Here is an 18,303-nt window from a genome sequence, read left to right on the forward strand (position 1 = left end):
ACCACGAAACTAGGCAGAAAAAGAGACCAGGTCACTAATTCAGAAAAGAGTCAAAAGAAACAAAAGAACATTTGTGAGTAAAGATGGGAAAAATGTGTTATTATGGGCTTCCTATCAGATTTCTGTGGATTCCTTTTGAGTCTCTAACATATATCACATTGAAGGGGGTTTCTCATTCTACAAATGGCACACACAGGTATTTCCTGTGCAGAGATAAAGAGAAGCTAGCCAGTATGTTTAATGGAGCAAATTTTATTAGCTCTATGAGAATATAATTAAAGAAAACAGAAACACCATAGGAACCAATAAACGAAAACTGATGAGAACAGGTCGTTTTGGTACTGTCATATTTCTTGGTTACCGTTAATGTCCTTCTGTTGATTGGCCATTGGTTACTCATGTGTTCCATCAAATCATTTGGGGATCACTTCACTAGGAACTGGGAGGTTATTGAGAACAGCCAGTATGTTTTCTGCTGCTTCTTCCGTCATCATTTGCAGGGCCTGCACAGTAGCAGTTCCAATGTGAGGTGTTATTATAATATTTTTCAGTTGCAGTAGCATGTGGTCTCTGCAGTAAAGGCAAGACAGAATAATTAAAAGTCACCTGGCTCAGGCAGAACACCTAGATCCACTGTTGTGTGATGACAAGTGGAAAATAAAATGCATTAAGTGCTTCTGTGCTATACCATCAAAAAAGGACCTCTTGTTCTATACTTTTAAAGCTGGTGTTTCTGGGTTGACACAGTTTTATATGTTACTTATATTAACAGCAATGTTGCTCTGAAACACACTGCTCATCGCCAACAAGCTTGTCTGAATGGCAGCACTCAAACAGAAAGCCTAGAAGTGTGTTGTTTGTTCTCCAGAGTAACCAGATGAAAAAGAGGACAGGATTTATGTACCTTTAATAGCTGCTTGAAAGAGGAAGTACCAGCAGGTGCAGCTTTTAATGCAAGCCACACCTCCTGAAATTTCCTCCTCCACACAATTATTAAAGGTACAGGAATCTTGTCCTATTATTTGATCTTCCTACCCATCTCATAGTCTGTGTATGTGAAATGCATTGTGAAATGTCAGTAAAAATCCATATTTACTTACTTCAATTTCAGTAAAAATCCATATTTACTTACTTCATATGATTACATCTGCATTCTTTATTTAGTTAATAAAGAAATAACTTATATACAGTGGTGCCTCGACTTACGAACGTCCTGACATACGACCATTTCGAATTATGACCAGCTCTGGCCGCAAAATTTTGCTTCTATTTGTGACCGGAGCTTCGAGTTACAACCAGAAAAAAGGCAGAGAAAAAAGGTGGAGAATTCAAATTGCTAACTGTTGGTGGTGAAGAGGCTGCTTCTTTGTAGCTTTTTCACCCCAACGGTTAGAGTGAGTGTGATCAGAGAAGACTTTGGACTGCCTGGTAAGGTAAAGTGCTGCTTTCTGCTTTTCAAAACTGTTCTTGGTGGGTTTTGCAGCGTGGTTTTGGGCTGGGTTGTGGGACTATGTTTCTATGCTGTGATGGATCTTGCAGGGTTTGTTTGTTTTGTGGTTCCCCCCCATTTCCGATGGGTCTTGCACGGTTTGTTTGCTTTTTGGTTCCCCCCCATTTCCGATGGGTCTTGCGGGGTTTTGCTTTCTGCTTTGCTTTTTTTGCATTTCCGATGGGTCTTGTGGGGTTTGTTTGCTTTCTACCTTGCTTTTTTTGCATTTCGGATGGGTCTTGCAGGGTTTGTTTGCTTTCTGCTTTGTTTTTTTTTTCTTTTGCATTTCTGATGGGTCTTGCATGGTTTGTTTGCTTTTGTCGTTCCTTTTTTTGTGTTTCCAAAGGGTCTTGCACGGTTTGTTTTCTTTTCTTTTTTCTTTTTCCCTCGTCCGGAACGGATTAATCGCGTTTCCGATAGGTCTTGCAGTGGGGTTTTTGTGTGTGATTTCCCCCCCCCCCTTTGGTTGGAACAGATTAATTGCATTTCAGTGCATTTCTATGGGAAATGGTGCTTTTACTTATGACTATTTCGAGTTACGACCGGAGTTCTGCAACCAACTACCAGTAAGTTTGTAATTCGAGGCACCACTATATAAAGAAATATGTAAAGAAATGTTAAATAACTTGGACAGTTTTTTAAATATATAAGAATAAGATAGTGAAGTAAGGGCAAAGGAGTGAAAAGTAAGGAAAAGGGAGTGAAATGTCTCAAAGCAGAGATGAGCAGTTGAGGCCAAAGACAGATTGCCTAAGATACCATATTTCTGAACCTGAGTGCTATAGTGTCACTGGCTGATTTCTTCTTCATTTAGCTTTCCCCCAGCCAAGTCTGATTCTCTGGGGATTTCCAGTTGATTTATTAATTATTATTTATTTTATTTATTTAAAATATTTTTATCCCACCTTTCTTCTTAGAAAGAATCCAAGGTGGCTTAAATCATTAGAAAGACAATATGTGGAAGCTAAAATCAGTAGGTAGACAAATATTTAAAAAGAATTGAACAAGTATTACATTTAAAACAGTAAGAAAATCAATACTAAAACACATTTTAAAAAATAGAGCACAGTCATTCATTTAAACCCCCCTCTCAGCCCACCAGTTATTAAGGGAAAGCTTGCCTTAACTGAACTCAGCTTAGTCTGAATTCAAATCCTCAGATTTCATTCAGTCAGAGGGTACACTGAGAGTAGTCAATTAAAAGAAATCCAAAAAGAACATCAGTGACAGTGGCCATGTTTGGGCATCACAATAAGCCAGGGAACCTGGGAAACCTTGACTTACTCAGAATGAGCAGCAAGATGATGTGTGCCATCGGGTTGCACCTACTCCTTGTTGTGCAAGACATCTAAACTCAGCAGCAGACCCAATACTAGCTTCTTCCTCTCCCCAACAAACTAGACAAAGAAAAATCTAGGTTTTGTCCTACAGTTTCTATCTCTAGCTTGTTGTGGGGAAACAAGCCCAAGAGACAGCTTTTTGAGAATTTGGATGTCATACTCAACATATTTTAGAGGAAAGATCTACACTTTGCTGAGCTGTTCCCATTGCAAGCAGGAGCAACTGGGCTAGGTACTATCAAGACACTACCCATTATCAATAAAACATAGTTCTCATTATTTCCTGGCTTATTGTCAACATCCATACATGATCAATATGCATCCTTTATAGAAGATACTGCAGACATTTTGATAGCATAGCTGCTTGTGATGACTGAACAGGACGACAGAGAAGATTAGGAAACAGAAGTCAGGCATAATCATCTATGCTTAATTCTTTTTTCTGAATTGGGATTTGACCAATGAATGTATTTATTTATTTAATTTGTATATTGCCCACTTAGTGACACCCACTATTCTGGGCAGTTTACAAAATAAACCAGTGAATCCTCACACCACCCACAATGAAGCAATGTCATCTCTTTTTATTCCATGCTGATTTTATTAGGACTCAAGATCAACTAGGATGTTGTATTATTTTACCTTGGCAATGGTTCTGGGTTTGTCACATCCAATGCTGCAGCCCGAATAACACTCCTTTGGAGTGCTTCTGCCAAGGCATCTTGATCAACTACTGCACCTAATGCACAGGAAACCAAGATAAGGGATCCACAAAGAAATTATAAGACTTACACCCCAATTCTATACACGCAGCACATTTACTCCCAACTATGCATGCCCAGGATTAAAACCACAGAACACTCTTCAGATAATTAAAGAAACCCCTAACAGGGGGCCAGAAAGGTGCGGATAGGAACACTCTAAGCTAAGGGCAGGCTGCTTTGCTCCAGCAAAGATGTTGTCAGATCTCCAACTTCGGGAGCGAACCACAACAGGCCAAACAGTGGGCCAAATTCCTATCCCGTTAACCTCTTACAGTAATAGTGTCTAATTATAGTGATATTTTCATATATTTTCATATATTAGTATAAACTCACACGTGGTGGCGCTGCGGGCTAAACCGCAGAAGCCTATGCTGCAGGGTCAGAAGACCAAGCAGTCGTAAGATCGAATCCACGTGACGGAATGAGCGCCCGTCGCTTGTCCCAGCTCCTGCCGACCTAGCGGTTCGAAAGCATGCAAATGCAATAGGGACCACCTCGGTGGGAAGGTAACAGCGTTCCGTGTCTAAGTCGCACTGGCCAGGTGACCACGGAAGATTGTCTTCGGACAAAACGCTGGCTCTATGGCTTGGAAACGGGGATGAGCACCCCCCCTAGAGTCGAACACGACTGGACAAAAATTGTCAAGGGGAACCTTTACACATATGTAAATTTAATGCAAAAATGTCCTCCTTTTTTGTGAAGAATGTTGTCCTTTTTATTGTTCCATGTCTTCCTTTTTGGTGATGGAAGTAATGGCCACCTTAACTATCTCTCAGTCTAGACTCACTATGTTCAAATAAACGGAAACTGCAGTCAGAGTAGTCTTGAGTTATCTCCAGCATTGCTAGTCTGGAAGTGCAGAATTCAGCACAGCCTCAACTGGTCTTCAGTTACCTGGGTTAAGGACAGTGCCTTTAGAGTGCTTCTTATGTTACATTTGACCTGATACACAATTTATACTATAATAGGATTCAGCAAGAGTTATAACCAGCCTTTGTGTATAAAAATTGTAGCTTCTACTGATATTTTTCCTGCTGGCAAAATATATTCACCCAGAGTATTAAGAACTGTGAATACTTTGACAACAAAAGCAGCTGTTTATATACATGTGCACATTTTGCAACAATTGTCCTATGTTTTGTATTTGGGAAAGTAATACTGTATACAAATAAACCCAACTCTAGTAACACATGGTGCTGGCTGAATTGGTCATATATTAAAGCCAAGGATATTAAAATATACAGAAATCTTACAATATTACTTACTTTGTTGTAAGCCGCCCAGAGTAGACGCTGTCTAGATGGGCGGGATATAAATTTAATAAATAAATAAATAAATAAAATATCATCATAAGACAAGTTTACTCAGAAAAAATGAGACTTGAAGTAAACATACATAGCCTTGGTGTTCTAACTCATGAACAACAGTTGGAAACCATTGGCTAAAATCCTCTTTTGAAAATTGACACAAACAAGGGCAATTGCTGGGGGACAGAATTTGGACTACTCCTGTTTAAGCTATCACACCCCTACCTCTGCTGATGTTGATAAGAGTAGCAGTGGGTTTCATCAGCTCAAGCTCCCTTTTCCCAATGAGCTTGTGAGTCTCAGGCGCCAAATTCACAACTAGCATCACAAAATCAGACTGCTGGAGTAAGTCTTGCATGTCTTTACAATAAATTGCACCAACTGCTTGTTCTTCTTCCTCTTTTCTGAAAGGAAATGCAGTAAATGTAATTACTGATTGTGCCGGTGACTCTGCGAAAGGGGAGATGTGAACTTGTTGAAGATTTCTTCCCATGGAAACCTATATTTTATGCCAGAAGACAACGTTCTGCATCTCTCTCCTGATTCCTGCTAAGTTCACCAGAGAGGTGAACAGCTGGTTTGCTGCTTGCATGTGCTGCAAGCTCTTCTACTCTTTCAAAAACTGGCAGCCACAGGGTATTGTTTGTAAGCTTTAGAAATAAAGGAAGCCTGAATGTATTTCTGGCTTGCAGTGATTTTTATAAAAGCAACAGCTTTGGGGGAAAAAATATTCTAGTATAATATTTTGCTTGGCTATCATAACTTCTGTGTTGACTACGGTGTCTCAAGATAAGGAGAAATGTCTGTGTACTTTTTTGGTTTTGTTTCTGCTCCTGTAGAGCAAGGCCGTAAGAAAGGACTAAAAACCTGGAACGTATATAAGTGGCTGGAATCCTTTTGGTGTTTGTGTAATGCTTGGTGAACTTGCCATGGCTAATTACAGATAATTTATGAGGTGCCAAGGCCTGTCTCGGCCATGTGCCTAGTTATGTACCTGATCATGCAACCAAGACGTACCCCACTACCTTGTCAATTACCTGCAACTAGCTGCAGAAGTTAAACAAACTTCATACAAAAACCTATAAGATAAATAAATAAACACATATATTTTAAAGAAAGAGAATAATGTAATGCCCTGTTTCTCATGTTTTCTGTTTTTGTGTGTTACACTGGGCTGTGTCTCAAAGAGTAGTTAACATGGAGCAGGACAAAAATATGAGAAACTCTGGTTTACAATTTAGAAGACTCTGTGTGCGTGCGTGTGTGCGCGTGCGTGCGCGTGCGTGCGTGTGTGCGTGCAGTAAAACAGGACATTACTGCGTCACTGAAAAATCACTAGTGTTTTAAATTTAAACTTGCAAGTACTAACAGAATCACCCTTTTGGCTTCTTTTCCAACTCACCTTGATCTTCCCAAGATGAATGCAAAAAGTGGCTCAGAGTTTCAACAACTGGTGTTTTATTCTTTAAGTATGCTGTCAGCCTCCATGATCAGATGCAGACTGAAACACTGCACAGAGCTGAAGTTTTGAAAATCTGCTTCGAATAGAGTCTGACAAAACTTACATGACTATAATATACATTGGCATCACACATTTACCTGCGGTTCCTGTTGTGATAGAGAATATTCATGTTAAAAGCTTTTGCTCTCTTGGCCACTTTATAGCCAATGCTGCCCATCCCAATGATACCAAGGGTGGCCCCAGTGACTTCCACTCCTAGCCAGTTAACAGCAAAATGTGTTGTATCTGGAGATGTTGCAATGGAACAACCTAACAAATGAAAACAGAAACCAGGAACAGGAGTTATGACACATTTTCAGGCATCATGACTTTTTACAGTCGTCCTTGAAAAGCTGGATCCAGTGTTCTATCCAGTGTAGAAAATTCTCCACTAGACCCATTTCTCCTTTGAATTCCTACTAGAGATGGGGGTATTTGTATATGAATACACATGTCCCCCCACAAGTGCAGATAATGAGGGTCCAGCCCTCGTTATCTGCACTCACCATTCCACTGCTGCCATGACCTCCACAGTACCTTCCTATCACTCCATTGCTTGCAATGGATTAGCCAAGGCGGGATGCATCATGAGCAACGGAGAGATAGGAAGGCAGCCTGGAGCTCGTGGCAGTGGCGGAATGGTGAGTGGTCGGTCTGGTCCCAGGGGACCGGACTCTCATTATCTGCACGTGGGGGGGGGATATTCATATTTGTATATGAATATGAATACCCCCATCTCTAATTCCTACCATAAGCACATGAGAATATGGACCACAGCTTACTATAGGTAACTGATTCAACAATTTATCATCTGGTCAAAGGATCTTAAATGGCAGGACTAGAAAGCCACTTGTCAAAGAATCTGAGGAGCTATAAATTGTGAACTAGAATTTGGTCTGACTCAATTTAGGTTTAGATTCAGTTTAAAGTTCAATTAAAAATTAAAATATAAAACAAAGGTAGCCCACTAGTCCAGTGGTTCTTAACCTTTGTTACTCGGATGCTTTTGAACTGCAACTCCCAGAAACCCCAGTCAGGACAGCTGGTGGTGAAGGCTTCCGGGAGTTGCAGTCCAAAACTCCTGAGTAACCCAAGGTTAAGAACCAGTGCACTAGTCCATTAAACCAAACCAAAACCACAACCCACAGACAGACAATAGGTAGATTTTAGACTGAATGGCTCATTAGTATATATGCATGTGTCACATTACACTTAGCAGTGCAGATTTGGGTGAAGAGAAAATAGTGAGTCTTCATTTCTGAAAACACAAGGCTGGCTGCAATTCAGAGATTCACCTTTTGCCTTAGAAAAAACTTATAGCTTATGCAGGAAGCATAAACAAAGCTAGAGAATAAATTTTAAGTATTGCATTATGTAAAAAAGGTATTTATGTGTTGTGAGAAGTAGGCCAACGTTTGGATTAATCCATAATTTTTAGTCACCATATTTTGCCTACATATGTTCTGTTGTCCTCTTGTTATGTGCTAGAGCAATGATTCTCAACCTTGGGTAAACCAGGTGTTCTTGGACTGCAACTAACAGAAACCTTGGACAGCACAGCTGGTGATTAAGGTTTCTGGGAATTGCAATCCAAAACACCTGGTGCTAGCTAAGGCTGGGAACCACTGGACTAGAGAATAAAGGCATTCTTTTAATTGCAACCAAAATTGGCGCTGTGCCCATAGAATCAGCAGTACCCATAAATGAACAGGAGACTTTTGAAATGGGTCATGCCAGAATGTTCCCATTGACAATCATGGAACCAGATTTGGAAAACACAGTCAAATCTCTGTTGATCTAAAAAAAAAAAAAGAGTCATCTACACCAGTAGTTTCCAAACTTGCGTAACCCATGTGTTCTTTGACTAAAATTCCAAGAAGCCTTCACCACCAACTGTGCTGCCTGGGGTTTCTGGGAGCTGCACAGAGAGAATCATGAAATGGTAATTACTATATGATAACTCCCCTTCATGGATTGCTGCCTTTTCATGGTGAAGAGGTGGCAAGAAAACACAGAAGAATTATACCAGAAAGATCTGGATGTCCCGGACAACCCAGATACTGTGGTTGCTGACCTTGAGCCAGACATCCTGGAGAATGAAGTCAAGTGGGCCTTAGAAAGCATGGCTAACAACAAGGCCAGTGGAGGTGATGGTATTCCAGTTGAACTATTTAAAATCTTAAAAGAAGACACTATTAAGGTGCTACACTCAATATGCCAGCAAGTTTGGAAAACTCAGCAGTGGCCAGAGGACTGGAAAAGATCAGTCTACATCCCAATCCCAAAGAAGGGCAGTGCCAAAGAATGCTCCAACCTTCAGAACACGGCCAAAGAGCCCAAAAAACCCACAACCATCAGATCCTGGCTGTGAAAGCCTTCGAGGATACAATACTCCAACTACTGCACAATTGCACTCTTTCCACACGCTAGCAAGGTTATGCTCAAAATCCTACAAGGTAGGCTTCAGTAGTATGTGGACCGAGAACTCCCAGAAGTACAAGCTGGATTTCAAAAGGGCAGAGGAACTCGAGACCAAATTGCTAACATGGGCTGGATTATAGAGAAAGCCAGAGAGTTCCAGGAAAACATCTACTACTGCTTCATTGACTACGCAAAAGCCTTTGACTGTGTGGACCACAGCAAACTATGGCAAGTCCTTAAAGAAATGGGACTGCCTGATCACCTTATCTACCTTCTGAGAAACCTATATGTGGGACAGGAAGCAACAGTTAGAACTGGATATGGAACAACTGACTGGTTCAAAATTGGGAAAGGAGTACGACAAGGCTGTATATTTCCCCCCTGCTTATTTAACTTATATGCAGAATACATTGTGCAAAAGGCAGGACTGGAGGAATCCCAAGCCGGAATTAAGACTGCCGGAAGAAATATCAACAACCTCAGATATGCAGATGATATCACTCTGATGGCAGAAAGTGAGGAGGAATGAAAGAACCTCTTAATGAGGGTTAAAGAGGAGAGAGCAAAAATGGTCTGAAGCTCAACATCAACAAAACTAAGATCATTGCCACTGGTCCCATCACCTCCTGGCAAACAGAAGGGGAAGATATGGAGGCAGTGACAGATTTTACCTTCTTGGGCTCCATGATCACTGCAGATGGTGACAGAAGCCACAAAATTAAAAGATTCCTACTTCTTGGGAGGAAAGCGACGACAAACCTAGACAGCATCTTAAAAAGCACAGACATCACCTTGTTGACAAAGGTCTTTATAGGCAAAGCTATGGTTTTTGCAGCAGTAATGTATGGAAGTGAGAGCTGGACCATAAAGAAGGCTGACCACCGAAGAACTGATGCTTTTGAATTGTGGTGCTGGAGGAGGCTCTTGGGAGTCCACTGGACTGCAAGGAGAACAAACCTATCCATTTTGAAGGAAATCAACCCCGAGTATTCACTGGAAGGACAGATCCTGAAGCTGAGGCTCCAAGACTTTAGCCATCTGATGGGACAAGAAGGCTCCCTGGAAAAGACCCTGATGTTGGGAAAGTGTGAAGGCAAGAGGAGAAGGGGACGACAGAGGACGAGATGGTTGGACAGTATCACCTGAGCTACCAACATGAATTTGACCAAACTCTGGGAGGCAGTGAAAGACAGGAGGGCCTGGCATGCTCTGGTCCATGGGGTCACAAATAGTCAGACATGATTTAACGACTAAACAACAACATATGATAACTGGTTGCCTTAGCCACAGTAGCAATCACTCCATTAAACCAATGTGAAATTAATAAATTGGCACTTAATGCATGTTCCATTGATTCAGTAGGGCTACTCTAATTGGAACAAACAATAGGATTAAGGCCTCAGTGTTTGCTATGCTTTTATTTTCTTCTCTTTTTCATTTTTTAAAGTGCTAGCTGTGCACATCATCAGAAATATTCTGTTGGAATAATGGAAGCATATAAAATCCATAGTATGTTCAGCATAATCACACACATCTCAAACACTCTATATTGCTGTTTTTAAATTAAAATGGCAGGATGCATACGGGGTGAGGTAGTGAGGTCATGATGAATTCTGACAGCCAGCGCTTGAAATACCTGGATGCTGGAGAAATAACTTAAAAATAAAGTCACTTTACCTTCCACTAGTCGTCTTGCAGATGCCAGCATTAAGGCCATGCCAATGTCTGCTGTGGAATCAGAAACGGCATTTGGAGTATTGGTTACTTTTACTCCATAGCTAGAAATCAGCTTTAAATCCAAGTGATCCACTCCTACCCCTGAGTTTCCAACTACCTTTAGCCTGGGCAGGCTTTCAAGAAGCTCCCGGTCGATGACTGGTCTGCACTCAAATACAAAAATAGACTTGATCTTTTCACAAAGCTGTTCTTTCTTTTTATGAAACTCGTTCATAGTGATGAGATCAAAGTGTTTCTTAAGGAATTCCACATGGCTTTCTGGTATACCAAATGCACCTCCTATGTCAAAAACCAAAGCACCAGGCAGTTCTTTTTCTCCCATAATCTGAAAAAGAGGATGATAAGAAACGTCCCCATTTGTAAATAAGGAGATATCTTAATTTCATACGTATCTAATACACACAACACATCTTAGAAGCAGGCATTCTTTAAATGAGAAAAAGATATTTGATTTTTCTAGCACAAGCTTTCTTACCTCCCTGCCTTGCAAATTAGCTTGCTTTATTTTGTGTCTGGTCAGAAATCTGATTGTTCAGATACAAAATAGTGTAGAATCAGGAGTAGACATGAATAAGACTACAATGTTAGTCTGCTAAGTCTTTCTGTATTTATTTTCAACTGTATGATACAACAGCGTTTGCTAGAATATCATCCATCACACCACGATTCTTTTATGCTTTTAATTGTAATTTATTATATTGTATTTGTTTTCACTGCACTTTATGATATTTGATCTATGCCCCAATTGTATTTATAATGTATTATTTTGTTATTCTGTTATTTGATTATCTGTCGTAAACTACCCAAAGTGGCTTGGCTGCCAGATGGGCAGTATATAAAATTTAATAATACAGTAATCCTAATAATCATCGTAATAATTTTCACTTAAGAGCTTGAGCAAGCATTTTACAGACTTTAAATAAAACACTTAAGATTTGATCTTTCCCTGTTTTCATGGGTCTACCAATTGTAGAAGTATCATGACTGCAAGAAAAAACAACTGTCATAATCTCCAGCTATCATGAATAACATGAATACTGTAGTCCTCTCTTTGGGGCAAGAAGGAAACTAATTTGCAAGACAGCCAGTAATAGAAATGTTGCACCTGGATTAATTAGGGCTTTGGGATTCACTGTGTCATCTTTTATCTTTCGAAATTAGCTAGAACAACCCACAGAAGTTTTAATAAATATATAATGGCCTATTCCTATTCCAGAAAAATAAATTTGTGTTAAAATTGCACGTCTTGATTAAAAATTTTGTGGTTTGTTTTATATATATATATATAAAACAAACCACAAAATTTTTAATCAAGATGTGCAATATAGCTATGCCACTTTTCTCTCCATCAGGAACCCAAGGCAGCTCGCAAAAGCTAAAACTATACAACAGTCAACAGTTGTCATATACCATATAAATACCCTGTTTAAAAACAAACATAGATCAAGATTAAAACTGGGAATAAAAACAACTGTGCAACATTTTAAAAAGACACTTTAAAAACATCTAATAAATAAATAATAATTTTGTCTGTCCTAAGACTAGATACACTGTATGATGATCAGAAAAGGAAAATGTAAAATGGAATTAACAAGCGCCTTGATTACTACTTTGTCTGCTAGCAATATTGGACTTTCCTGAAATAAATATGCGTGATTGTTAGTCACATGCAGTTTATGGCAACCTTAACAGGGTTTTTAATGTAAATGAGATGTTTAAGGAGTGGTTTTTCCAATGCCACCCTTCAGTGAATTTCTATGGGCGAGCAGAGATTCAGAGCTGGATCTCCTGAATCTTTGTTCGTCATCCTATCCATTATGCTACACTGGCTCTTCAAGTATAATATAAATGTATGATAGAAATAGCAACTGTAGGCCCTCAAAACCTTTTTCAAGAAGGCTAAAAACCTTCTGGAACAGTTTTTTGGGCAGGATGGAGGGCTGAAGAGAAAAAAAGGCTTGATGGCACCAGCAGATACCTGCTACCATAATGCTGGCTCTAAATCAGATATTTGCAAGCAATTGATAGGACAATAGCTGTTAGGTGGATAGCTGTTACTAAAGGTCAAAAAACATAGTACAGTATGTCATTATGTTCCAGTGTTCACTGAAAGTAGTTCATTGTGATGCCATGTACAGTATGTCGTTATGTTCCAGTGTTCACTGAAAGTAGTTCATTGTGATGCCATGTACTGTTTCCCACTTAATTCTTTTACTTCATCATAGTCTGCCCCTGCCCCCATACTATACAGCAATCAGTCCTGTCAGAGGGCCATTTTGATTTGCAGGTCGGGACTAGCAGATCAGGAGTCCCAAATAGAGATGGGGGTATTTGTATACAAATATCCCCACACAGGTGGAAATAATGAGGGTCTGGCCCCATATCCACTCATGATTTCACTGCTGCCGCCTGCTCAGCGGGGACTTCCTACTGTTCTCCGCAATTGATTACACACTCCTGGCAGGAGGCGGGATGACAAGCCTCTCTGCTAGGTCACAGGGTGGCTAATCCAGTGCAGAGAACGGTGCAATAGGAAGCCTCTGCAGAGCTGGCATCAACAGCAAAATCGTGAGTGGACAGTCTGGCCCCATAGGGCCAGACCCTCGTTATTTCCACCTGTGCGGGGATATTCGTATGGCTGGACAGTGTCTGCGAAGCAACCAACATGAATTTGGCTGAACTCCGGGAGGCAGTGGAAGATAGGGGGGCCTGGCGTGCTCTGGTCCATGGGGTCACGAAGAGTCGGACACGACTAAATGACTAAACGGCGACGACCCCCATTTCAAGTCCCAACCTCTTCCCTAAAGTGGCTGAATAGAAAATACCATTCCTGCTGCTCTTACTTTTTCCCCATTCTCACTAGACTGCAAGTATATAAGTAGTACAGTTGGTCTGTGCTATCCATGGGGGATCAGTCTAAGCCCCCCCCCCCCGCAATGCCAAAAAACACTGAAGTATTGAACACTATACATTGCATGGTCTACTGGCTCCCTCTAGTGGCCATACAACCTGTATTTCTGAGGTTTTTTATTTAATACAGTATTTCCAGGCAGCCAATAAGTGAATCAGCAGATACTGATCCTGTGGATAGCAGGGTCCTACTGTATTTATATTCATCCCGAGGCTACCACAGAGCTGGTTTTCCAGGTGTTTTGGATTTCCAAGCACCTCTTCCAACATGGGCAATAAAAAGGGAATGGTGGATTTGCAGTCCAGAACATCTGGAGGGCCCAATGATCTCTCTACCCATGGCCAATTGCTGACTTGTAAGATTGTTACCCTGTCTATTCCTCTTTGCTTACTGAATAACATTTTGCCATAGGTGACATTTCCAGAAACCTTTAGATAAGTTGCAGCCCCTACAAACATGGCAGGTGGACACAAAGGTTTTTTGTTTTTTTTACATATTATTAGCATGCATTTTATTAAACCATTAACATGGGCAGAGTTTTGCAACACTTCCCCCCCCCACCTTGATACTAACCTTGTCCTGACAAGCACTTGGTGCTGCTCCTCCAAAGCTCTTTTGGCCAGTTCTGAAGCTCTTCTGAATGTAAGGAATGCAATTTTTTGGCCACTTACAGCCAGGTCTGTCAGCCAGTTTCACCCAGACAGCAGGCAGCTGAGCAGACTGTGCCAAGGAGAGGGCTTTCGCTCTGAACATACTCCCACTGTTTTAGGTGCTAAAACACAATGTGTTGGAAACACCTGCCCAATAAATGGCAATTCCAGTTTGAGTTCCTGTTGTGAACATTTAATAGACATTATAGGTTTTAGCATACGGAGTCTATAAACACCATGTCTCTCTGTTTACTGCATTTACTATACTTTATTTCATAGAACGGAATACATAGATTGTACAAATATACATTTTGGCTTCTTCTTCATGAAGAAGCCAGCAGAATAAATTTTTACGTTTCTGACAGACTCGAACAAAAGGACTCCATGAAGATTGATAACATTTGTTCTACAACTAGCTTACCAGTTCTAACAGGGTATTGGATGAAATTCACAATACTATGTCCTCCCTTTTGTTTCATGCTTCAAAGGTCCCTTAGCTGGCATGATTCTGCCTAAGTAAAAATTAATTACAAAAGACAGCTATTTCCTATGTTGTATTAGTTCATACAGCAGAAAATACATTTAAAATATTCCTCATGTTGTACTCAATCTCCAGTTGTTTATTAGCAATCTTTATATAGTGGTGGCACTGCGGGTTAAACTGCAGAAGCCTTTGTGCTGCAGGGTCAGAAGACCAGCAGTCATAAGATTGAATCCACACGACGGAGTGAGCTCCCGTCGCTTGTCCCAGCTCCTGCCAACCTAGTAGTTTGAAAGCATGTAAAAATGCAAGTACAGTAGATAAATAGATACCACCACGGTGGGAAGGAAATGGTGTTCCGTGTCTAGTCACGCTGGCCATGGAAACTATGGACAAACGCTGGCTCTACGGCTTGGAGACGGGGATGAGCACCGCGCCCTAGAGTCGGACACGACTGGACTAAATGTCAAGGGGAACCTTTATCTTTACCTATATAAGCTGCCCCCCTCCCATATCCACCACAGGTAATAATCATGTCTTCTAGCAAGGAAGATTTCCTTAAAATGGAGTTTTTGTCCCTTAAACTGAGATTGCTCATATATTGTGATTATCATGGGTGCAGGTTCCGAATTTATTGCGGATTTTTACTGAAATGTTTAGTGAAGTAGCCATGTTTACTGTGCAAAAACATTATGGAAAACAGTCATTATCATCATCATCATTATCTTTATTATTAAAACTTATATACTGCCTTATAGTACTAGAGCACCCTCTGGGCACTTTATGGCATAATTATACAAGGAACAGTTTGCCCCTCAGCGACCTGGGTACTCATTTTACCAACATTTTACTGAGCTATCAGTCACAACTCCCCATGTAATAGATTCAGAGTGTGCAAATAAAGGTATACATCTAGGCAACTGGAGAACCAATGCTGTGGAATTAAGAGGAGAACAATACATGACATTACAATTAATTGCCATGAGTGAACACTGAAACATACAGCATATATTTTGACCTTTTGACTATCCGATTCAATTGTCACATGTAGAAACAGTATACATGGATATACACTAACCTTGCAATTGTAAGCATAATTTTTCATAATTATGTCTGTTAGATGTCTGGCGCTTAAGACTGCATGTTTAACTACCCAGCAAAACTGAAATGCAGTCTCCATCTCCTGCCCTAGGCATTCAGTATGTACACACAGCAAAACAAAAACTGCAGCAGTTCAGAAACAATTGATGGTGATAAGCAACAGACATTGAATAACCAGTCAAATATTAATGCATCAATGTATAAGCCAAAATACTATATATATACAAGAAAAGGCTCTCTCTCTCTCCCCCCCCCCCAGTAGTAAAAAGTTTGGCCAGTATTGTATTACTAGTCCAAACTAGAGTACTGTACACTCATTTATTCAATGGAATTTCTGTAAGGTGTTGACTCACTATTTGGTAACTGACCAAATGAATCCACCCTCTGGTTGAGACTAGCAATAGGATACTGGTCATTGAGTGTATTTTGATTGGTAACATTATTTCCACTCTCAAACAAAGAGCAGCAACAAGAAGGGAAGAGTACAGTTTTGCTTCTGACTGGTTTTATTCTGTCTGGAAAAAGTGATTTTTATTTTAAAACATTTTAACTCTGTCTTGAAAATGCCAATATTATTTTTCATCTCCACATTACAAGTAAAGGGCTTGTGGTTAAAAACTCTATACTATACTTTGTTATTCTTCTCCTCCTCGTTTCTCTTCTATTGTTTTTTTCAAATGTGCTTGATTGTGTTGTAAACATTAAAGAGGGGTGAAATGAGAGGAAATGACTCAAAATAATCAGGGATGACCTATGTAAGAGTATGTATTCATTGAATGATGTCTTTAACGTAAGAAACCTCACTGCTAATATAACACTGCCACCTGATGGATAATTGCAGTAAATGAAAGTAAGTGTGACATCAGGTGTGTTTACATAGACATTTTTAAGCTGTCAGCCATGCTAGTAGGTAAAATAAAAGTAAATAAATTCATTGCTAAGCAATCGTTTTTGCTTGTAAGCAGTAGTTGCTGCTTTATAGCAAGTTAAATAAACAAAAACTTAGAATATAAATAGCCAGCGTATTCTCATACCCTTAAGCTGCAAAAGACATAATGGAGTGCTTATTCTAAACAGAAATGAGGCATTGAAACCTCAACAATGGACTTTAAATTGTAACCTGGCTGAATTGGGTGATAATCTTATGTATTGATTTTGTGTGTGTCTAAACATGCGTAGAAGCTTAGACATGCTTTTCATGTTATATTTTCTTATTATGTGAACTTTGATGTTTCTTCATGTATTTTAAAGAAAGGTTTTGCAGCTTCTAAAGTTTATAATGTTTTGGCTTTTCAGTGCAATATTATAGATATTATATCTCTGCCCTTTTAGGGTATAAGGTCCTAAGGATTTAAGAATGTAACTTAAAACATTCTTTTTTGTATGTACTGTATTCTTGATTCTGTATTTTCTGACTTAAGTACTTGCCTAAAGCTTTACTTCAGTTTTCATATATTTTGAATTGCATGCCCACAGTTTTACAAAACTGTAAGACTTTTGAATTTTAAGTATTTGTGCCTACACTTTTTCACCACAATTGTTATGACTATCTTCAATATATTTAGAACTTGCTGTCCTTGAAATATGGATCTTAGAAGCTATATAGAAGAATAAAAGGCCTGCAGAGTCTTTAAAAGCTTTTGGAGTGGCCTGGAATTATTGCAGCAAAGAAAATACTTATGCTTAGATACCCAAATGAATTTTGAAATGCTCATCAACAATTGTCTGATTTCATTCCAGGATCAACCCTTTACTAAGATAATGTCAGCTATGACAAACCATTGGCTTCTGTTCTTTGCCTAAGAAGTCTGCAAGTGACTCTGAACAATGATGTTCTGTTGGGTCCAGAGCATTCTCCAAGGTTTTTCAGCAAAGAAGTTCTTTTCCTTCCTGCTCTTTTTTCATATATTTTATCCTGAATCACCAGCTGTAACAATCTGCACTTTCATTTCTCCTTGGGTGACCAAAGAAATCTACACTGTGTGTGTGTTTTAGGATTTTTCGGTCTTTATCCGTGTTTTTTAGTATTTCTTTGTTGGCCACATTCTCTAGCTAATAAATTCTTTAACATCCTACTCTAGAGCCCGCTACAGTATTATTAATCGATAAAAGGATAGAAAAGGCACCCTGCCTAATCCGGCCCCTAGGGATCTCAGTTCCTCCCTGAGGACGAGTGGTAGTGGAAGTAAAGGGAGCTGAGCTATCCATTCTTAATACTGTACTCTTTTCCTAAATACAGAAGGTGGGTGGGGGGGGGGGGAAAGAGAGAGATAAAAAACCCAGCAACCTTCAGAATAAACTTTCGGCAGGCAATCTCTCCCAACGACTTACTTGCTCCAAGTTTTTTTTTTCGTGATTACATAAAAAGGCAATAATTTTCAAAACTAGATCCGGCCTCAGCCACGCTTTGTAGGCTGCTCCACGTATTTATTTGGTTGCCTCCCGCCTTCCCTTGGCATTACTGAGTGTATACCTGTCCGAATTGAGTCTCCCAATGTTCACTTCTGTAGAACGATCGTTCCCTTCCCGTCTCCGTTTCCCCCCCCCCACCAAGTGTTGTACAATTCCGGAAATGCCCAAACAAAGGACGGGCAAAGCAAC

General features: G+C 40.0%; 1 protein-coding gene and 1 long non-coding RNA gene across 7 annotated transcripts in view; one reads left to right on the forward strand and one right to left on the reverse strand.

Moving 5' to 3' along the window:
- LOC144589239 (uncharacterized) overlaps positions 1-18,303 on the forward strand; it is a 701,357-nt gene that overhangs the window by 2,392 nt on the left and 680,662 nt on the right. The gene's annotated exons all lie outside the window — the stretch shown is intronic.
- LOC110072894 (putative 2-ketogluconate reductase) lies at positions 237-18,282 on the reverse strand. Of its 6 annotated transcripts, none has more exons than XR_012086795.2 (8): positions 18,176-18,282; positions 14,044-14,300; positions 10,500-10,884; positions 6,500-6,671; positions 5,126-5,304; positions 4,859-4,889; positions 3,472-3,568; positions 237-570 (listed from the first exon to the last, which is right to left on the reverse strand). XR_012086795.2 is itself a non-coding variant. In XM_072998705.2 (8 exons), exons 2-8 carry the CDS (start codon positions 14,221-14,223, stop codon positions 414-416), a joined length of 1,197 nt encoding a protein of 398 aa, XP_072854806.2. In that variant the 5' UTR covers positions 14,224-14,300; positions 18,176-18,271; the 3' UTR covers positions 237-413. The 6 variants fall into 6 exon arrangements, 5 of the variants coding, with proteins under 5 accessions (XP_072854806.2, XP_020637254.3, XP_072854809.1 ...); XM_072998705.2 differs by having other exon boundaries at positions 4,859-4,885; positions 18,176-18,271; XM_020781595.3 differs by lacking the exon at positions 4,859-4,889 and having other exon boundaries at positions 18,176-18,268.

This window comes from Pogona vitticeps, chromosome 4, assembly GCF_051106095.1.
Source record: "Pogona vitticeps strain Pit_001003342236 chromosome 4, PviZW2.1, whole genome shotgun sequence".
Classification (NCBI taxonomy): domain Eukaryota; kingdom Metazoa; phylum Chordata; class Lepidosauria; order Squamata; family Agamidae; genus Pogona; species Pogona vitticeps.

Excerpts from the sequence above, each read along its gene's own strand:
- LOC110072894 (XM_072998705.2), bottom strand. The coding sequence starts at position 14,223 with ATGTTCAGAGCGAAAGCCCTCTCCTTGGCACAGTCTGCTCAGCTGCCT. Across the intron at positions 6,672-10,499 it reads TGCAAGACGACTAGTGGAAG|GTTGTTCCATTGCAACATCT; the intron begins GTAAAGTGACTT and ends TTCATTTGTTAG. Across the intron at positions 571-3,471 it reads AACCCAGAACCATTGCCAAG|AGACCACATGCTACTGCAAC; the intron begins GTAAAATAATAC and ends CCTTTACTGCAG.